Below are 22,888 nucleotides of genomic sequence, written 5' to 3'. Positions count from 1 at the left end.
AAAGTCCCTGTTGTCATATATGAGCTGTTTTTGTTAATCCACAATCTGTCTTTTTCTTGTAGGGACGACTTGAATACTTGGTAAAATGGAAAGGATGGGCAATGAAGTAAGTGCTTAACTTTGACTTAAAGTCCAGGTTAGGACAAAAAGTTCATATTAACCCTTTTAAGCGTTCCTATTTAACAATGTAGGCCCAAAAAACTAAATTACTGTGTATTTTTATATCAAAATCCAATCATTGTGTCTTCATGTAAAACAAAATGTGACTTGTGCTTACATAAGCATGAACTAACCTATTTCAGCCAATAATATCAGCAGACAGACCCGGCAAAAAAACAAAAGAAAAGAACACCTCTGTACTTTATTCCCTGTTGTCAAACTGTCCTCCATCAGCATCGGATGCTGCTTTCAGTCCCGGTGCTGCTCACTGGTTGCTTCCAGTCCCAGCAGAGTCAGCTAATGGGTCCGCTTCAGCTGCTTGACCGGGAGGATGCAACACACAGCACTATTGTCCCTCCCTAGCTGCCTGATTTTTACAGGAAATACGGAAATATGCCGAAGCAAATGGCACTCTGATGTCTGTTTCATGTGGACTTTAAATGGAAACTGACAACCCTTGGGCTCTGAGCTCTTTGTCCGTGATATGCTGTTTTAATGTCCTCTTATTAAACTGAAAATTTGCCTTAATTCCATGTTGGTGCAAAATTCTGTTGTGGTTAAAATATCCTTTGATGTGTGTATTTCTTCATGTCGCTCCATCCTTGTTTAGGCACAGCACTTGGGAGCCAGAGGAGAATATACTGGATGACAGGCTGATACTGGGCTTTGAGCAAAAGTGAGTAACGTTGGTACATAATGAGAGTGCAAAGACCATGTGCAAAATATTATTTATCTCATTTTGCAGTGTTATGTGTGATTAGAGTATCATTGTTTGTTATACTTAGGATTTTGTCTCATAACTTATGTTGCTGTGTAACTTATGTAAAAATTGTCTATTTGGTTTAGTTCTTAGTCTTATTTTTTCACATTGCTTTATGTCCTTACTTTATGCTCCCGCTCACGTATCTTACTCTAAGTGCTTCTGCTTTTACCTTATCTGTTAGCATCTGTACATTCTCCCACTCTTCTCTTCCTTTTTGTAAAACGTACATCAGAGCTGAAGCCCTTTATGTCTGCTGCCAAGCCACTTGAAAGCCTTGTGCAGCTCACAAAGAGTAGATGTTTACAGTGAACTAAAATGGACGCCATAAAACAAGCAAAACTAAAAAGACACATCAAATGGAAACTAAAACGAACACTTGAATCTAGCTCAGTACGCACACGGCGTCAGATGTTTTCTGTGCCACTGCTACTTTCACACACCCATTGATTGGTTATGTTTGCTGTCATTGTGGTGTTCTTTTTTTTTAGACTGTCTCTACTTTGTGATCTGTGTTGTCTTAACCGTCATCTCCCCTTTTATAGGGAACGGGAAAGGGAATTGCATGGGCCGAAGAAACGGGGACCAAAGCCCAAAAACTTTGTCATGAAGGTACAGTTTTTTTTTTTATGCTTGTTTTCATGTTTATGCATGAAGATGAGCTTCTCAATCTCAAATGGGGTTTGTGAACACTGCAACACACCAACAGCTGAAAAAACAAGCCTTCCACTAATACACGATGAGCACTTTATACCAACAATTTATTTATTTAATTAGAAAATAATAGCATACTGGTAATTATAGCCATAATTTGTCAATCCGTTTCATCAATATCTTCCCTGATAGGTACTATTGCTCAGGAAAGTTATGTCTGTGATTTCTTCTCTTAAAGTAAGAATACCCTAATTGTGAATCATATGGTAATCGCAATATGATGTTTTTGCCTTATCGTGCAGCCCTACTATATATCACCAGGCATCCTTTGGCCTGCAAAACACTAAAACCATGCTTTTTAGGCTTCTTTTTAGTGATGGGAAACTGAGTTGGTATTGTGCTACCTACATTGTGCTCACACTCCTGCAAAAATGGTTCTTAATTCGCTCTGATCTCCTTAGGCCCGTGCTCAGAAAGGTGGGACCGGCAGCCGAGCCTCAACCGCCCGACAGACATCGCGCTCCTCTTTGTCCACTTCCAGCCGAGCAGCTCCTTCCTCCTCTGCCTCACCTCATCATTTAGCATCTTCGTCCTCCTCTTCCTCAACCGTGGCACCCTCTCCTAAACTCAACTCCCTTGCAGCCACCCACAAGCTGAAGAAAGACATTCACCGTTGCCACCGGATGTCCAGGCGCCCTCTCCCCCGCCCAGACCCCATGGCGACCACCTTCTCCACCCCCGGTGGCTTCCCCTCCCGCCTGCACGTCTCTCCCTTTTCCGAGACCGTCCGCATCCTTAACCGAAGAGTCAAACCCCGGGAGGTCAAGAGAGGACGGATCATTCTCAACCTGAAGGTCATTGATAAGCCAGGCCGGGGTGGCACAGCTGCAGGCAGCAGGAATGTTACAGCAGGACGGCAAAACATCCCTTCCCGCAATCGCATCATCGGGAAGAAGGGGGAGGCACCCTATAGACCTTTCCAGCCTCCTCTGAAGATGCTGGGGTTCCCGATGTACGGGAAGCCATTTGGGCTGCAATGTGGAGGCCCCGTGCCCTTTCCCTCCCACCCAGGGTCATGCTCCAGCACGAGGGCGAGGGACACCAACTCCACTTCCTCCCAGTACCAGTCACCTCCTTCTCCTTCCAGCTCCAGCGGCTCTGAAGGAAAATCTCCCGCCAACGCCTCAGCTTCTCAGTCCCAGCCCTCCACAGGTACCTCAGCTTCCAGCGAGGGTCCCAAGTCTAGTAAACCTCACACAGAGACCCAGAAGGGCCAGAGCGCCAAGCCATCTGCTCCTGTCCCGTCCTCAGATGCAGACCCTGCAGCTTCAGCATCTCCTTTCCTCCCCTCCTCACCCTCTTCTTCCTTGGAGGACGACGGGGAGGAGGGTGCCCTAGACCGTTCGGTGCCCCCAGAGGGAGGCAGGAGGAATCTTCGCCAACGCAGGGCTAAACCTGCCCGCCACCAACTGCCCGCCGCCCCTTCCTCTGTCACCCCGGGGGATCAGAGCCCCGCCCCCGCCGAACCCAAAAGGGTGCCCGCTGAGGGAGACCCCGACTGGCACCCTGAAATGGCGCCAAGCTGCAAGGATGTTGTGGTCACGGACGTCACCACCAACCTCGTCACCGTCACCATAAAAGAGTTCCCCTCCCCTGCCTCCTGCCCCGGCTCGCCCTCCGCCAGCCCCGAAGATGCCTCCTCCCCTCCCCCCAACGCCACCTCTAATGATGACCCCTCTCCCCCCAAGCCATAGGAGATCAGATATTATGAAGTCTATTGCCATTGATGATAGAAAAAATATCATGCCAGTGTTGCCACGTCAGCCCCCTCCCTACCTTTTCCTTAAAGGTGCGTCCATATTTGTGTAACAATGAAATGTAATGTAATTTAACACCGCCCAGCCATTGAATAGTAAGAGAAGAGCATATTTTTTTTAAAGAGAAGTGTATACATTTGAAAAGGGGCAGCTAATACGCCCTTCTTGTCACTTAAATTGCCATATTTTGTCCACTTGCACAGCACTGACTCTTTTTTGAAGCAGACTTGGATGGAAATTGTATTTGTTTTCCTTCACTTGCTTCAAACATGCTGAGCTTAGCTTGTTTGGTGTAATAGAAAATTGTCCAAAAAGCGAAACACTCACCCATCTGGTGTGTGTGTTTATCAAGCTCATTTGGCGTATGTGAAAGAAACAAATACTATTTAGATTCAGGCCCTGCTGCGAAGGCTGTTATTGACAGCCTTCAGGTGTTATGCCAATTTCCTGCCCCCTTGTCTCTTTGGAAGTCCAGCTTGTTAATGATAAATGAGGTGATGTGTTTTTGCACTTAACACAGTTGGACTCTCATATATTGCATCAATACAGCGAGGTAAATGCAATGCACTTGACTGCATTTAAAAATGACCTATTTTATGTAGTTCATACATTTTTCAAGGCCTTTTCCTCTTGCTCTCTTGAACGCACATGCATATACATATAGTATGAGTAAGTATTTATATGCACGCACAACCTTAAAAGCTGCAAAAGAATATACAAAAACAATAGTCTTTAAGTTATTGCTGTCCTTGCCATCTTTCCCTGCTTGCATTGTTTTCTCATGAACCCACCACGTTCTTCAACTCTGACGTCCACCAAGACTCTAAACTGGCCTGAAGTTAATTGTGAACATTATGCCATGTAACTTCTCAACATGTCAAGGTCTAGAAGGTCCAAGAGCTGAACACACTTTCAGGCTAAAGCCACCAAACAAATGCAGCTAAAAACAGAAGTTTGTTGAACCTTTGAGCTACTCAGCAGTTGTCTTTGGAACATGTATCTAGGCAGTTTTGGCTTGTAAAAATCAGTAGGAGCTGGTAAGTTTGCCTCTTTACCTTCCACTTTACTAGGTAGGGCAAACCAATGTTGCTGGTCAGTCTTTTAGCTTTATTAGTATATTCTCAAGTTGAAATAGACGTGGTCTAGTCTCCTCCTGCTGGCCGTAGGGCTAGTGAAGCCAAACCAGTCCAAGGCTGCCAGGAATTTGAGGACAAAGTTTTTTGTCCTTTTTTGTCAATTTATTAACTGTCTGTCCGGCATGGTAATGGGTTACTGTGCCAGTGTTTCTTTCTTTTATATATATCCTTATGTACAACAGAAATGTGGTTGAAATTTTAGTATCTGTAAAATTGAGAAGAGGAATTTTTGGAGAAACTTTTACAACTTTGATGGAATCTGTGTAGAACTTTCCATTTAAGGTGCCATTTTCTTAACTATTTGGACACAGCTTCAGTTTTCCTCTGTACATCATCTGTGGTGAAGAATATTGCCAATCAGGTCATTTCAGAAGCAACAGTATGACAAGTTTCAGTATCTCTGCTAAGGTTTTTGGAGCACAGTTGGGGGATTTCAGCAGTTAATAGTATGTTAAAATGCATCGCAGACTACAAGTTACTGCCACCAGTTGTCATTGCCTCTTATTAGTATCATGCATGTTTGCCTTTTTGTTGCCAATGCTTACAGCAAGAAAACTGTGTCCTATTTCTTTGTTGTGTTGCAGTATTGCCACTAGCTAATTATGGCCCACTCTAAAACAAAATGGGGTGCATGTTTTTGAAATTCAAGTGAAAATCGGTTACACTTCTACTCGCGCTGCATTGTGTTTCAGCCACAAATGTCTGCATGAAGGGGTAGGAACAATGTCCTTGAACCAGATAGCTTCATTTGGGCTCATTTTTTGCCTGCATTTTTACTGCTTAAGTCTCTGCGAGCAAAGCACTATGTCCTGGCTTTAGAACCTGACCTCTGACCTGTTAGTTTCCTTACTTGTGGTTACAGAGTGCAGAGATTGCAGCATTTATGTACCAGGCTCAAACATGAAAAATGCTGGTTTCTCTAGTGGGAAATAAAATGATCTTTGGTCTGTGGCTGATGAATGTGTATACTCTGTACTTCTCCAGTCACTTTACCGGGTTACAATCGATCAGTTGCTTCATTTTTACTGTCCCATTTGATCAAGTGTTACTGCTTTTACCTTTTACCAAGGCAACAACCTACGACTTAGGACCTGTTGTTTCCTGACCAGAGAGCAAAGGATGTTGGCACTGTTGTTTTCTCCAAATACATCATGTGTGCTCTCTTTCAGTCATGTGAGGTAGTCTGGTGGTCCATTGCCCATGACTGTTGACTGCAAACCTCTGCCGAGCACATTCACTGCAGGTTGTTTCCAGCTAAATGCCTGAAAGCTTGAGTGTTCAAAGTACATCAAACTAAACCTGGCCCTTTATACACAAAATCTAAACCCTTTTCTGGTGCTGCCTGCTCTTTCTAGACCTTCCCAGACCTTGGCTCTTACTCTGGTGTTACCTGTGTGTTACAATATTTAAAAAATCTTCCGCATGTGTTGCCTTATAGCTGCTCCGTTCAACCCCAGCTGCACTCCAGGCGACGTTTACCTCGTCTTACTCAGACTCTTACATACTGAAAAAAAAAAAAACATACTTCATTACCTGCCATGTCTTCGGTGGTAAAAAGGTACAATATTGCAGACAGTAAAAGGCTTTCAAGGCTTCTGATGTCTCATTTTCTAAAGTTAAAAACACAGCGTTCTCTAGCTCTTGGTTAACACAGACGAGGAAGATGTCGCCTCCTCTCCCGTCATGTACTGGATGGTTCTAGTTGTTGTCAATACTGTTTCAATACACTCATAGGTTACATGTGGAAGGATTTATTCCAAAATGACACATCCATTATATGAAGAAACGAAATGGTCTCAAGCTCAACTTCAAATTGAGGTACTTTTGAAAAGGACAGTACTTAACTGAAATGCTTATTTAACAAAGTGAAAACTGACTGAGTCCTCGATTCTCCAGAAACAGATGAAGAATTATTTTCTTCTCCAAATGGATATGATTTGGAATAGATTTTTTCATCTTCTATATCTTTAATATCTTTAAGTGGTGGATAGAAGTGACTCTTGCAGTTGGTAGATGTGTGAGGTATTAGGCTGCTAGGCGATGTTTCCAACAGTTGATAGCAATGTTTTTCTTCTTTTTCTTTCTCATATGGGGTAGCACAACTCAACTTAGTGGCCTATCTTTCAACCAAATAGGGCTCTTGATTTTATTATTTGACTTTTTTAAGCCTTTTTGTTTTTCCTTTTTGAATTGTTTTACATTTATATGTGATGTAATTTAAGTGCTAAATTTATGTGGCACTAATTGGAAAAAAGGAAGGATCCTTGTTTAAATGTATGGATAAAGATGCTTAATGAATTTGTGCTTTTTAAGCCTTTTTTCCTTTGTACTGTACTTTAATACTTTTTTTGAAATATGCATAATAATGTTAATGTGATGCTGTTTATTTGAATGCCATTTTTTAGTAGTCCAATATGGGTTTTATCAGAAGGCAAACTGACTGATTTTAATGTGTCAGGACTGCAGTTTTATCTGGTTTAATGCTAATATGAATTATGTATATTGTATTGATGGTAATGATGACGAGATGGAGGCTAATGATGACATTGTTAATGTATCTGAACTTCTGAAGCATGTTTTGCAAACCCTTATGTACAGATTATGTATTCAGTGTCATGTTACCTGTTACCGTTGTTGCTTTCTGTGTGTGTTTCTTGTACAAGGCTTTTAATTAAAAGCTCTTAAAGCAGTTTGCTTTATTGTTATTTTTCAGCTGTCGTCTCATATTTTATTGCTTCTGTGTCGACTTCGGATGTAGGCGTGAGTGGGTGCGCTGCAGGTGAAAGGAACTGACCTGCATGAAAGATGATAGCCTCAGCAGCAGCAGTATAAGATAAGATATAAGATTTCTTTTTGTAATTCACCCACAATGAAAACAGTAAGTGGCAAGCATTACAAATCAATTTAGTGGCAAAAAATCAGCATGTAGTGTTGAGTGCAAGATAGTCCAGCAATACTGCAGCCGGAAGAGAATTATCCTGTTTTAGTATGTCATCGGTAAACATTGCCATGTCTCCTAATGGCTGATAATGAACAGAAAAATAAGTGGAGTGAATAAAAGAAAATCAAGGGTGAATTTGTTTGTCCCTGAGGTGCTTTTTATCTAAAACCGCATACAATTTAAAAAACTTCGATCGACCTTGAGGCTGCATTAATTGATTTTTTTTTTTGCCCACTTAGGGGCAGAGGAATAGACTGGAAAAATAACACTGACATATTATGAACTTATAAAATTGTTACAGCAAATGTGTTGCCTAAATACACATTGATCAGACACAGAGCAACATTAGCACTAATCTGGAGTCGTGTTTCAGGCCACCTGGTGAATCTTTATGATGGAGTCCTATATTCACAGTCCTTTTATCTATGTTGTTGGTCTCCATCAACTCTTGAGGGAAATATGTGGTGCTGCACACTACAGTGTGTTCACCAGCTGTTAACTGAGTCTGTCTGCCATTTGGTGCTGTAAAGGACAGCAGGTAGTGGAGGTTTATCAGAGCTGAGAATAGCTGCTGCTGTGGTTGAAAGTGAAGCTTAAAAAAAGATGCTGCTTCACCAACAACTTTTCATTTCACATTACACATAGTGATATGATTTTAAGTAAAGTGTACAAGGTATAACAAGTACATGCAGTCCAAACTTTAGCATGAAGTAAAAAACTAAAACGGACTGACTTCTATTTCTCCTACTGACACTGATGTTTCTGCTGTAGTTCCCAACTGTTCCACAGAGAGGCCCTGTTGAGCCACCTATAGCAGAGCAGTCTCTGTTTTCAGAGGGATTGTGAAGCTGGGGTGAGACTAAGGTCATCACGCTTGGGTATTTATCTGAGTTTTGATGCTTTGATGAACACATACATCCAGTTCAAACAACTTTCTTTTCCACAGGCAGTGTTTTATTTTATTTGACTGTTGTAATGTATGTAAAAAGGAGAGAGACGTAAACAGTGATGAAGACAGGCGACACATAGGTCCCTTGTCTCTTTTCTCTTTGCTCTCCCTTTTTCTCTCTCTTGACTGTTCCCTTCCTGGCAGGATACCACTGGGCTTTTGAGCCAGATGGAGCTAAAATAGTCATCGTGGTTTGAAACGAGTGGCCCACATCTGTGTGTGTGTGCGTACGAGTGTGTGTATGTGCGTGCGACATCAGCCACCTCTGGAGATTAATCCATAATCTAGGCTACTGGTCTCTGCGGGGGGAAGCCTGAGTGGACTGGTGTTTGAGCCTCTGACTGTGGTGGATATTTGAGCTTCATTTCAAGACAGACATTCTGAATATTTTCATGTCCTATTTGTTCCTAAAGAGTTTAAATTGAGGATGAAAACCACCACTTTGATGGCTTTCTTAAGCAGTTGCAATTCAGAGTTGTAGTCTGCATGTAAAAATGCAACTGAGAGTTAGATGAGAAGATGATCCCACTCTCATGTGTGTACGGTAGATATGAGATTGCCACCAGAAAGGAGCTGGTTTGCTGAGCATTGCATAAAGACTGGAAACAGGGCTTCTAACATTCGCTAAATAACACGATATATCTGGTTTGTTGGATCCATAAAAAAAAAACAATAACAGGTTATGGTTTTATGGGGAGTAATCAGCTTGACAGCTTGACTTTTTCTTGGCAGGGCACATTCACCTCCCAGCGTCCACGACAGATTAAAACCTTGTAAACCTTGCATTAGAAATGCAGTAAGAACTAAGAAGAAGAAAGGTGAAAAGGACTTTTCTCTGCAGTTTTGCAAATATTTTAGCCCTTTTACAGGTTAGGTTATGTCAGGAAATAAAACTTTCAGAATCAAAAAGTGGCAGCTTCCCTCTAGAGTTCTAAAATACAGCAGCAATACAGCAGTTAAAGAGAGAAAAATGACTTAGAGAAGATGCAGACATAGATTTCAGTGCCACATAAGTTGCCTTAATAGACCAAAATGCTGTATGCAGTTACAAGACATTCTATGCATTACATTCACATTTCAGCCATGGTAATCATGGTGTAGCTCAGGGGTGTCTAAACTTTTTTCAAAAGGGGCCAGTTTGGATTATATGACAATACCCGATCTGCATGCTTTTCATCTGGCTCTATCATGCAGGTCAAAATTATAATGTGTCCAATACTTTGGTTCATGATCACTAATCACTGATCACAATACTGGAAAGAAATGATATTCTCATCAGCCTCAACTGTACTGGGTTTAATGCTAATAAGAATATTTAGTCCTCACATGCTAATGAACATGGTGATGTTAGCAGTTAGTTCAAAGCTCTACTGCTGTCACTCAAAGTTAATGTAAATGTATTCTGGGAAATGTACAAAGTGAAGTGTAGGTGGGTGGATGGAAAGTTTGTTCACCAACAAAATATATTCTGGCAAAAGAAACTGCTTGTATTAATTAAATATCACACATTGATACTGAAGGGTAAGTGTGGATGGAGTTTTCTTTTAATTGTGTGCTAATTAGCAGGTTCACTTCTTTGATTGGCAGTAGATCTGCAATGCGCCTTTTCCCAGGCACGGTTTTGAATTGCCTCTATTTCATTTTCAACTAAAATCAAATGCAAACCTTCCACCCTGTGAAAAGAAGTTTTTGAGCAAAAATATTTGTTTGTTGAATAAGGCCACAGAGAAGAAGCATGTCAGGGTCAGACCATTTCTGTTGGCATCAGTGGAGAGTTTTTAGTTAGCAAAGTGTCTCTTGGGGAAAATGTGTTATTCCTCCTACTCAGTCACAAACCTTTGTGTTTAAGGTCGCAGCGTTCAGTGTTTTTCCTTCTTATTCTGTTCAGTATCTTCTTTCCTCTGTCGCTCACTGTAAGCTGACCTTTTGTTATTGCCACATCTGTAACTGTACGAAGGCTGCACATATTGTATGTTTGTCAAGTTAAGACTATTTCAACACCAAGCATGTTGAACTGTGTCGTTGCAGATGTGTGTGGTGTGCACTCTACATTTGTAGGACTTGGTAGGCTCCTCTTAAGCTGGTTTGACTTTTAAATTTTTAATTTGATGTCTACATTTTTGCACTGAGGTTTCTGTGATTGATTCAGTGTCAAAACGTCTTTATTTTATTACTAAATCATGTAAGAACACTGTCAAATAATATTAATATCCAAAAATGTCATGCACACATTCACTTAGGACACGTTTGGGGACATTCATTTCCTGGAAACTTCAGTCTTTTCCTAACTGGTGACAAGGTTTTTGTCCCCAATTAACTGGTCTTTATACTGAAATATGTAGCCTTAGTCAGACACACACACACACACACACACACGCTGCACAGATCGATACATCACCGCCTTGTTTGTTCATCCTGCTGCTGGAGCTTCACCTCCGCTCTGACTGACGCATGCCCAAAGCCTCGCTCCTCCTCTCCCCACGGTCCCCATGGTAACGCACGGAGGAGAGCAGCTTAGCAACACCGAGACGGAGAGGGAGCATCTCTGGTCCAGACAGCGCGGTGCCATCAGTATTACACACAGAGGGCGGCAGGAGGAAAACAGCAGCGCCTCTGGCAAACATCTTCTCTATGTAAGTGCCACATTTTCTATTTTTACTGCAAACAACAGCACTGGTAGTTAATCTACAGAGGAGTAAGCTTGAGTTTAGTTAATCGACAAAGTAGGTCGTGATTATGTTCGGGTGATGCGGTCTTCCTACACGCTGCTGTGCGGAGTGATGCTGCTATCTGTAGCCGACAGTATTTTTTCTGTTTCCAGTTGTGTGCATATCAGCCTTTCCCTCTGAGCCGTGATCTTCTGCATCAATCTTTACAGTCATAATGAAGTTCGTGGTGGTGCTTGTGGGAGCGGGCACCCTGGCCTTCCTCGGCGCGGTCATCTGCATCATCGCCAGTGTTTATCCCCGGAAAAGCGGCGCGCCTCTCAGCGACAACGGCACCCTGACATCGGAGACGCTGCTCCAGCCCCTGGAGTCCGGATCGGTGGCCCATGCCGGGCCGCTGGGCGCTCTGCACGGCGCCGAGTCCTACGGTGGAGGGAACGGGCTGGGCGGCATCGGCCTGGAGGTTCCCACTCTGAACGAGCTCAACCTCGGAGAGGAGACAGGCGGAGGCTCCGCGAAGCAGTTCAGCTTCAGTCGGTTGATCTGCACACCTGTACCAGTCGGAGAATGCAAGACCAAAGACCTGAGGCAGCGAAGGGAGCAGCAGCAGCAGAAGCAGCAGCAGCAGCAAGCGGACGACCCGTACAGTGCCGGGGATGAAGACTGGACTTATCTCCGGACCACGGCGGAGGAACTCCGGCAGATGGTCCTGCAGCAGAACGACCAGATCCTCATGGACCACAGGACCATCCGGGAGCTGACGGGGAAGCTGAGTGAGTGCGAGAGCGGCCTGGAGGACGAGAGGAACGTGCCGGAGCGGAGCATCGGGGTATGGAGCGGCAACCGCAGAGTCATGGCCGGGGATGATGTGAGCTCTTCCGCCGCGGCGCAGCTGCAGACGGCGCGGGCCGTGGAGGAGCTGGCCAGGGCCATCATGGACCTGAAGGACCGCATTGAGAAACTCGAGGTAACTGAAACTTCACTGAGCACAGGCTTGACAAACTTTGGCAAAGGCTGTTGTTCTTGCTGTTTACCCTTCTGTTTGAGTTTTGTTTGACAGCAGGAGATTTTGGGATGACACCAAAATTGTGAATTAGCCAGGTGAGTCACTTGTCCAGTGACTAAATTTGGCCTGTGTCTGGTCCATTGAACAACCAGTTGTCCCAATGTTACATTGATATCCACTGTAGAGTTTAAGACCTCTGTGGTAAAAGAGAAGAGTAATCCTCTCAGAATTTCTTATTGGCTTTACCAAAATGAAAAGATTCATATTAGAAAAGTGCCTCAACTCATTTCCACACAGACTACATACAGAAAGAATGGCAGTGAGATAATTCAAAGGCCTGTGCAGTGGCGTGTTCATCATCTTAGATCTAAGGTGGCCTGATCTTTCTCACAACACCCTCCCCCTCTTTATCCTTCTCTCCCTCTTTTATCTTCACCTCACCTCTCCTCTGACAAGCGACTCGTGACACAGGCACTACTCATGTCTTGCGCAGGCTCCCCATGGACCCATGGGAAATCTTTCCACCTGCTGGCCCTCCCACCCCTCTGCACAGCACCCCCATGGTGTCAGCCGCCTCTACCCTCTACCTCCGCATCCAACAGCAGGATAGAGACATACATAAAAGATGAAGCTGGCTGGACAGGAAAGAGGGTGGCGGTGGGGGGGAGTCAGGTTCTCAGCTTGTGTGTGTGCTGAGATTGAGACATAGTCAGGCTTATAACCACACACACACACACAACAAACACACACACACCACACACACACACACACTGCTGCATCACTGCCAGCCCTCTCTAAGCACAGTTACAAGGTTGTCTCCAGTGTGAATTTATATCCTGGACGTCCAGATCCAGTCCTGCCTCAGCAACTCTGTTGATATTTTATATCGCCCTCGCAGCCGTCTCATCCACATTAACAGCAGCATCTCTCTCTCTCTTTACTGCTGCTTCACCAACACCTTATTTTTTCAACTTCTGCTATGAATACTAATACCGCCACTGCTGGGCTACTACTATCATCAATATAACACCTCTCACTGTGTTGCTGCTTTATCAGTTTGCTAATTTTCCTGCAGCTTCATTTCAGTTTAAAACCAACACTATGACTAACATGTACAGTAATATGCTTCTATTTATACAAAGAAAACAGTAATGGGCTCTTCTCATTTCCTTTTTGTTACATTTCTTAGGATATAAGTCCTCTAGGGTGCAACAGCCTGGAACAAAGGTCCACACGATTCACAAATAAGTAGGGTAGGCACTCACAATGTTTTTCTTGTGTTTATCTCTAATCAATGAAATTATTACTAATAGCCTTCAGCTTACAGTATGTGGACCAGATGCTGGGACCAAAGATTATATTGCTCACCAATCAATAGTCAATCAGGATAATTACAATCTTCCCAACAGACAATACTTAATTAAATTGATATAATCAGTGATATTGGAAACCTGGTCAACACGCATTTAGCAAGTCCAAGATGTCCATGCCTTGAAGTGGACCATTCATTTAATCTTGACAAAAGAAAAATCTGCACGCTTTAGTCTAATCCAAAAAATCATTAAAAAGCCAAGCTTTTGATCTTTAGACCCTCACTGGGAAAAATGATAAGAGGGAAACTCAGAGCGTATGATGATATTAAAAGAGGACATGTGTGCTTTTTATGTATTAAGTACACATGATTAATGTTGTTCCCAATTGTAGATTCAATACACAGGAAGCTCCACAACATTAATCTGCACACAAAGCAATCAGAAAATACAAATAACAGAAATAACAGAAAAGAAAAAAACAAGATGAATATGTATGCATTAAGTGTGAATACTACCTCACATACTATGACTACAAAACTACAACAACAGCTACTATTACTGAAAAACAACCCTTGCTTTGAGCTAGATGCTAACTTGCTCATAATGACAGTGTTACCATTGCTGATGTATAATGTTATATCATGTTCGTCACATTGGTTTAGCATTCTAAAATTTGCAAATTCGCAGTAAACACAAAATACAGGACGAGGATGAGGGTAATGTGATTTGTTTTTGCAGGTAAAGTGTTATACAAATTAAAACCTTGACCTGTTGGTAGCACCAGATGAAAAGTCAGAGGATCTCCAAAATTTTACAATTCATAAATACACATGTGGACAAAATGTCATGGCAGTCCAACCTATAGTTGTTGAGATATTAAACTAAAATAAAAAAACGTCAACCTGCCAGTGGCGATAGAGGAGAAGTCAGGGGATCACCAAAGTGGGTGGGATTCATCCTCTGGGGACCATGTCTGTACAACATATCATGGCAATCCATCCAATAGTTGTTGGGATTTGTCAGTCTGGACCAAAGTGGTGGACCGACCAACTGACCACCATCCTAATCTCCATTACCACTATAGAAAAACCCTTGAATAGATGAATATTAATGCTACTGCTATGTCTACCACTACTACTGCCACTATAACAACAACCAAAACAGATTTTCTGCCCTGGCTGCTTCCCTCTCTTTTAATCTGATTAGATGCTTTCTTCTCTTCCCAGCATTTATTTTATGATTTCTCTATCCACCTCTCTTTATGAGTGTTTAACACCCACTTTATCTTTTTTTCTCTCTCCTTATGCTGCAGGCGGAGATAGGCCCTGCTGCCTTGAACCTCACTGACACACCAGTGGGTACAGGTAGCAGCAGCAGCAGCAACAGTGGCAGCAGCAGCCCGGCAGGTAACACCGGCAAGGCTCCCGCCCCGCCCACTGGCAGTGCTTCCTCCCCACCTGCAGCGGCTCCCCCAGGGGGGCGCCGTCCAGCCTCCCCCGCTTCCCCTGCCCCCAAGCCACCGTCTAAGGCCTCCCCTGGGCGCGGCAAGGGCACCTGGAGGGTGGAGGACTTGGAGGGGGAGCTGGAGAGAAAGATTAAGATGTTGGAGAAGGAGCGTCAGGCCATGAGGAAGGAGACGCAGGGCCAACACGAGAAGATCAACCAAGGCATCGACACCGTCAGCCACCGCGTGACTGAGCTGGAACACAGTGAGTGTGTGGGAAAGAGAGGAGGAGGAAAAGAGGGAGAGACATGGGGGTGGCTAAATAAATGAAGGAAAGGATGTATGGATGATCTGATGCACACATGGAAGTAAACAACTGCAGTGCCAAAGCTGACGTACATGAGAGCATCACAAGAGAAGGCTGAAATGAAATTTTAATGAGCACTGTGGGTGAACTGGGTCATCACAGCGGTAGAGAATAAGCTGTAGATTAAAATAAGATGATTAATGAGTGCTGAAGGTTGTTAAATGTCAAGTAGGGCGAGGAGCTGGAAATAAAAAAAATACAGCAAAAAATAAGTGAAATGAAAAAAGAAATTGCTTTAAATAATTTGCCGCTTTTACTTGTTACCTATAAATCTTTAAATTCATATTAAGGTCTCTATTTTATAGTTGGCAGTTTGGGAATGTCACATTGGTTTTGAAGAGTTTCCTTGGCTGTATGTTGGTGTACATCTAGTAGGGATACAGATAGTTGAAAGACTGAGATATGTTTAATAATAGGAGAAGTGGAAGCCTTGAGGAGAGACTGAGAGTTCATGAGGTGCAAAGAGGAAGGTTAAAAAGGAAAGATAAAGCACTTCTCTATTCTCTTTTTAGCTTTGTCATTCTCCCAAGCTCTCTGACTGCCTCTACATCTTCTCTCCCTTAAGAGCTGCAGTGTGGCCTCGAGTTAGAGAGGCTGATCATTAACTGTAACGCTTGAGCTCTTGCCAGGCACTGTGTGTGTGTGTGTGTGTGTATGCACAAACTGACAGGGACAAGTGAAAAGAGAAATACCAGTATCTTTGTATGAACTGGCCATTAACGCATTGTCCTTTCACCGTTTTCTCTCTCCGTCTCCCTTATTTCTCTCTCCGTCTGGCTCGTTCTCTTTATCTCCTTCATCTGTGTCTCCAAAGCGCTGACAGAGCCGTCGTTCCCGGATGGCTTTGTCCTCTCCTTCCCCATGCGAACCAACTACATGTACGGCCTGGTGAGAAAAGAGATAACAGAGATGTATGCCTTCACTGCCTGTGTATGGCTGAGAGCCAAAGAAGGGGGCATCGGGACCCCCTTCTCCTACTCAGTCCCTGGACAGCCTAACGAGCTGGTGCTGCTACAGGGGGTCCACAACCCTGTGGAGCTGCTCATCAATGACAAGGTAGATGGGAGTGTTTTTTCAAATAATTTCTCATACCTGGTGGTTAGGTGTTTAGAAGATAAATGTAGTGTGGTGGTAGGAAATGAAGAAAATTAACTGTCTTTCTTTTGGAATTGTATATTATGTTTGGAAATTAATGGCTTCTTCTGGTAAAAATAATTAATATTTGTACCCTGTAGGTTTCCTTCATCAACCGAAATAGCCTGCCAAGGAAATCATTATCCTAATATGCTGTTCTAAGGAACGGTGCAAGCTAGTTATTGGTGGCTTGTTGTAATTCATTCATTAAAATGAGTTATGAAAACATGTACAGTCTTGTGACACGCCAACTTCTTCATGCCATGTTAGATGAGTAGTGACGAGAACAAAAAGTACAATTGAAAATGTCACAGCATCCAATCATTGTGTCCATCAATGTGATGTGGATTAGAGTTTATATTAGTTTTGGGGCTGGTTCTCTGGATCCACTTAAACATTTATGCCCCTTGAAAGAGAAAATGACTAAAACAGATAGTGCCCTTGTACAACACATTAAATATTTAAATCACAAAAAGAAAGAAAAAGAAATATCACAAGAAATTAAATGTTAACCACAGAATGTAATCAACAGGAAATCACAATTACAGTACTTTGGATCTATGATCAATATTTTTAATTAAAAATTAAAACTGAGAGACTCCAAGAGAAGCCCATGTTCTTGTTTTTTTTCACATTTGTAGTGCTGTAGCCCACAGCAAACAAATGTTATTGAGGAGAGGCAGCACAGAGGCAAGCTTTTTGCAGCTGTTGTTTTATATAGTGCATTAATGCTTACCTTTTATAGTGCTTACACTTATAGTTCCCATGGCAGAGAGAGTGGGGGTTTGAAACCACGGTTGAAGGGAGGTGGGACCGTCCACAGAGTGTAGTTTTGCTGACATAAACCATCAGTGTGTCCACATTCTGCCACGATAATTGCCCATACTGTCGCAGCTCAGTGGGCTTGAAGTCACTCAGTCACTTTGCAAAGAAAAGGTTTAACCACTGTTTTTCCTGATCTGTAGGTGGCACAGCTGCCCCTGTCCCTACCACAAGATGAGTGGCAGCACATCTGTGTCAGCTGGACCCTGAGGGACGGGGTGTGGAAGGCCTACCAGGGGGGAAAGATGAAGGGGAGGGGAGAGGGACTGGCTGCCTGGCATCCCATCAAACCAGGAGGAGTCCTCATACTGGGACAGGAGCAGGTGAGATATATTGGATGGATGGGTAAATAAAGTTATGGATGTATGTATGGATAGGCAAATGGGAGCATTAATGGATGGATGGGTGGATGTCCAGAATTATCAGTTTATGGATGGTTGAACAAACTGATGGATGGGCAGGTGGATGCTTGATACATGGATAGACAGATAGTGAGACAGGGAGAGCTATTTTAAGGGAGCACCATTAGCTATTCACACATGAACAGACAGAAACCTAATTGTGTTTATCCTAACACTGGGCTGCCTCTCTCCTTCATTAGCAAGACATCCACATTACATAATCATTATGAAATCTGACATTATCCCTCTTCCCTGGTGTCAAAAAAACAACCCAAAGCTGATTCTGCAGCCCATCACTCTTGCATGAAAGATGAAAAACAGGGAGTTGGGAGTCCAATTCTGCAAGATGCTGCAATGATGCAACAAGACATGATTTAATGGATATTTTTTTTAGCGAGAGAGCAAGCACTTTATAAATCTCTGTTGGTGAACGATGAATTGCTGTGATGTGTTGACCAGATTTTATGGGGAAAATCCAAGGACATCCCCCTCACAACGGTGATGTGAAGAGGGATAAACATTTTTAATCTTATTTAGGGGGAATCATCAAAACACAATATTTCTGTGTATGGGTTAGGGTTACACAATTTACACACCATTTGCTGCATTTTTATTCTCATTTAACCAGTTGAGATGAGGACAGTAGTACTTACTGTGCACCGAAAGCCTGAGAAGGGTTGTAGTTTTCAGGAGATGGTGTATTAATTTCAATATAGTATTAGTCCATCCATAATAAACCAGAAGCTGTATGGCTTTTGGTGATCATTTAAACATTTTTGTAACACTCACAGTGAGAAAACTACAGGGCTGGCATGCATAATAAATAAAGCAACTGGGGGCCAACTATATTCCCTTACAAAATCTTAAGATACCTTTGTCTTTACTACATTTTTAGTGGTATTTGGAAAGTATTGGTAGTTTCCCACCCCAAAAATGATAAATGCCCAAAAATGGGCAGGATGGCATGTCATTGTGATAAGGTCTTTTGGGACTTCTGGCCCAGTTTCGACCAAATCGCTCCAGGGACTAAAGAGCGCCAAGAGGATTAGTTGAATAGACTAATAATGGAAACAACCTGTTTCACACAAGACAACAAAACATAGTAATCCCCTTGTTCTTTGTAATCTTTTTCCTCACTTGGAGAAGTTGGGAAGTAAATAACATAACTTTGTTTAAACATCAATAAACACTTTTAAATTTCCATCTCAAATCCTCATATAGCAACGATCAGGCATTACCGTTTGAATGAATCCTGTATACAAGCTGTAGCAGCATCTAGCCTCTTTGACCAGTCAGTAATTAAATAAGCATGGGCTTTTGGGTGGCAGCAGGACCTACAGCACAGAAACTCAATTTAAAACCTAGTTTCTCCAGTTGAAACTCACATAAAGTTTCCAAGTTCCTAAAAGAGTTCCTGAAAATGTTCCTGCTGTGGAAAAGGCCTAATGGATGACTGTAGAACATCTCTTTGCTATTCATGCTAGCATTCTGACACATTCGTTTTTTTCCAACTCTTCTACCCAAGGATACATTGGGCGGTCATTTTGATGCCTCCCAGGCCCTGGTCGGGGAGCTCTCCCAGTTCAACCTCTGGGATCGGGTGTTGAAGCCAGCAGAGGTGGCCGCCCTGGCTGACTGCAGCTCCTCAGCGCTGGGAAACATCGCCCCCTGGACCGACATTGACGTGGATGTCTACGGTGGTGCCACCAAGGAGTCCCTGGACCCGTGCCATGCTGCCCAGAGATCCAACCCCTCTAGCCCCAAACAGTGAAGGGTTACTTGGAGAGGTCGGCCAAGGGTGGTCGTGTTTGATAGGTCGAGTTAGAAGACAATTTAGCAGATGTATAACAACGTATCACATTGGGGTTTACAGTAAATTTGTTGAGGATGGAAAGCTTTCTGGTGGACTGACATATATGATGGAGCTATTAAGCTGCTAAGAGCGGTGTATCTGTTTTGTTTTTAGTGTTGGTGTCCACACTCGTGTTTACTTCTGCAGTGAGATACAGTGAGTTTAGTCACAGAATCACCTTAGTGAAGGCTGCGTGGGTGGATCGACTTCTGGCATGAACAGGACTCTTATGGAAACATCCCATAATAGATGTGTAATTGGCTGTGGTTAAATGCACCACCCTCTGATTTAGGTAAGAATCTGTTGGGTCAGTTAACCATACAAGGTTATTCAGGCAGAGGGCTTTGTTGGGTTTGAATGCCATTATGGAACGGACCTTTAATGGTGCCATATCTAAGGGTTTCTTACTTTTAGAACAAAGTTACACAACGTTCTGTCTTTCCTCATCTTGTGTCTAATTGGTTGTGTTTCATGCTAAAGCTGAATTTTGAGATGCTATTATGGTTATATTGATTTCAACACTCAAACTGAGTTTTGTTCAGTTTTAACTGTATATGATCCTGTTGAGTAATGTCTGTGTGCTTTTAAGTTTTCTACATTGAATATGTACCATAATTTGGTAAAACAGTGGTCTTATAAATGTATATTGTGTAACGTATCTCTGCTAATGTTGCTCTGTGCCAGTCTGCTCCCCTCCTGCTGTAGCCTCTCACGCCACTCACAGTCCGTCTGAGTTCAGTTGCAGCCTTTTCGTTTGCAGCTTGAACAAAAGGAGGGATCTCAGTTGACCTCTGAAATAAACACTTGATGTCAGTCTAAGCACCATTCAGACACAGAAACTGTGACAAACCTGAGTGACTTTAGTAAACTGTGTTGTATCCTTGAATGTAAACCCAGATGGAATGTAAGTGTATTTGCATGAGCAAAGTCACATTTCCTGTCACTAAAGAAACAAACAAAATGTGTAAATTACAGTGTTGGTGTCCCCCAAATTGCCCCACACTCTGAAGCACACAGATGTCTCTTTGGTAAATTCTCACAGAATACGAGGCAATTTTGTAATTAACATCTGACTCAGTATAGAGGATTAGTACGAGCAACTTGCAAACAAATATTAGCAAAAAATAGATAATGTTGCATTAATTTGCCTCAAAACCTGATGCCTTTTATAAAATGTGTGTGGCCAAAACTGCCACTACTAACAATAATAGGTAATAGTTTAATTTTGCACTCTGAATAAAAGCAGAGTTTGTTATGAGGTAGAAAAAATAGCAAACGTGATCAAAATAGCATTGGACTTTTTGTGTTATATAGGCCCTTTTAAATAATCCAGTTTTATTAATATATAGTCATAGTTGAAACGTGGCTGGTAATGTAAATTGTATTTAAGACACATTAAGGTAATTTCCGTATGACATGAATGGGACCTAACTGCCAAATTAAAATGACGTATTCCGTATGTCTTTCTGATTGGAGCACCTCAAAGTAGCCACATTTCCAACTCGAGGAGCACCAGGTGCTATCTCAAAAGACATTACAAAGTGAGGCATCTCAAGGCATTGTACAGTGGGCAAAATATATTACCTTAAAACTGTGATGCCCAGAATCAGTTTGGTCCTTTGGTTTCAGTTGGGAGACTGTGAGATAATCATGTTTCTCTGATAATGTTACATATTTTTACACAAGAGGAAAGTTGGTATGGGCTTAATCTCTTGATTAGTGTAGAGCAGGGCACTCACTGTCAGGGGTGAGGGTTTGATTCCCACTTTGGCCAACTACACTAAACATGTTATCGAGTCAACACTGTGCACTACAGTCAGTGCTTCTGTTCTCATATTACCTCAAGACATCAGCCCCACATACGATTTGACACCCAGTTGTAAAGTGCCTGCCTGGGCTCTCATGCCCGAAATTATAGTGAAATGTTTTTATGTTTTCTTCTTTGTTGTCTCTTTCTTCTCCTTCTCTCTGTCTGTCTCTCTCTCTCTCTCTTGCTTTTGGTTGTTGAAGGCTGTGACAGTGTTGCGCTTGTCCTTATTTGCATCTTCATGGGTCTTCTATGATATTGTGAAATAGGTGGATAAAAAAATAAAAATATAATGGTTATGACAACATTCCTGGACTCAAGAAATAAAAGAAAACAATATGTGGAGTTGGTGTGTGTGTGTGTGTGTGTGTGTGAGCTCAGCTTATTGTGACAGATATCTTTACACCTGTCAGCTCATCTGGATTACACCTCAACTAAGAAACTGCAGGGATACCATAAACCTGCATGACTCTAATAAGCACACACACACACGCACACACACGCACATTCACACACACACAGTTACAGTATGTAGCCTAACCTCATTTAGTTGCAGTCAAATTAGATTAGTTGCATCTTTGCTGTCAGAATTTGCATTTGACATGTTTGAGTGTGTATTAATATAGATAATACCACAAAATGTCTGATCTTCAATGTAGACATAATAGATTACTCATAGTTTTAATTAAGGCCATGTTGATTCGTGACTGCTGATCTTCCCACACACACGTCGTTTGGCTCATCTGAACTGTGATCTGACACGTAACCTCCCACTGCTAACAATTCATAATATTATTTGTCTCACTTGAGCTTGATTTCCCATCTTTTCCTTTGGGCATACAATCTCTGTCTTTTGAACAAAGAAATATAATTAAAGTCATAGTATTTTTATCACTAAAGCTACACATAAAGATCACACCACCAGATTTACTGCTCTTCCTAATAAGCATAAAACCAGTGCTGTGAAAGTAACTAGATTTTACTTATCACTCTCATAAAATTACAATTTGATTTCCCGCACCCATCACTCTAAAAGGAACATTAATCATTACCTACTTTTAGGTTTTATAAAATTCATAAAAATTCTCCTCATTTCTCCATGTGTCAGTTGCTTCAGTCCTCAGCCATAAACAGATCTTTGCCATTGTGGGACGATGTTCCCATCTGTTCAGTGTGGGCATGTCTTCTGATCAGGTGTTTTAACAGATTGCTCGTGGAGCATAAAGTGGACAGGTCATTCTGACATTGAGATAACTTAAAAATTTTATAACCTACCAGCTATTGGTGGTAATTTTGTACAAAAAATTAATTTCCCCCAGAGGATGAATCTTCCTGACTTTGGTGATTTCCTGACTCTTCCTCTAGCGCCACCATGAGGTGGACATCTTAGTTTTTTTAATTGAAATGTCTCTACAACTATTGGATGGACTGTTATGGAATTTGGTAAACATTCATGTTCCCTTCAGGGTGAATTCCCTTAATTTAAGTGCGATCATCATGTCAAAATTTAATTCATCCAATACTTTATGATCAAATAAAACTATTCCCATCATCCTCGGGTGTAGGCTATTTTGTGTTTAGGGCTAATGAGCAGATGCTAAAATGCTGAAGTAAAATGGAAAACATGGTAAACATTATACCTGCTTAGCATCACCATGTT

The 22,888-nt window shown here is 42.3% G+C and overlaps 1 protein-coding gene across 1 annotated transcript in view; it reads left to right on the top strand.

Moving 5' to 3' along the window:
* LOC118327006 overlaps window positions 1-21,535 on the top strand; it is a 23,066-nt gene extending 1,531 nt beyond the window's left edge. Inside the window, exons 2-11 of the mRNA XM_035660170.1 lie at window positions 63-106; window positions 770-835; window positions 1,465-1,531; window positions 2,035-3,324; window positions 10,935-11,049; window positions 11,295-12,049; window positions 14,714-15,110; window positions 16,027-16,268; window positions 17,312-17,491; window positions 19,095-21,535. Of these exons, the coding sequence (XP_035516063.1) occupies window positions 63-106; window positions 770-835; window positions 1,465-1,531; window positions 2,035-3,324; window positions 10,935-11,049; window positions 11,295-12,049; window positions 14,714-15,110; window positions 16,027-16,268; window positions 17,312-17,491; window positions 19,095-19,340 (3,402 nt within the window). The 3' untranslated portion in view covers window positions 19,341-21,535. The remainder of the gene's footprint in view (window positions 1-62; window positions 107-769; window positions 836-1,464; window positions 1,532-2,034; window positions 3,325-10,934; window positions 11,050-11,294; window positions 12,050-14,713; window positions 15,111-16,026; window positions 16,269-17,311; window positions 17,492-19,094) is intronic.
* The last annotated feature ends 1,353 nt before the right edge of the window (window positions 21,536-22,888 follow it).

The sequence above is a fragment of the Morone saxatilis genome, unplaced genomic scaffold (assembly GCF_004916995.1).
Source record: "Morone saxatilis isolate NCDOM2014 unplaced genomic scaffold, NCSU_SB_2.0 Contig17, whole genome shotgun sequence".
Lineage (NCBI taxonomy): Eukaryota > Metazoa > Chordata > Actinopteri > Moronidae > Morone > Morone saxatilis.
This window is presented reverse-complemented; position numbering and strand designations above follow the sequence as displayed.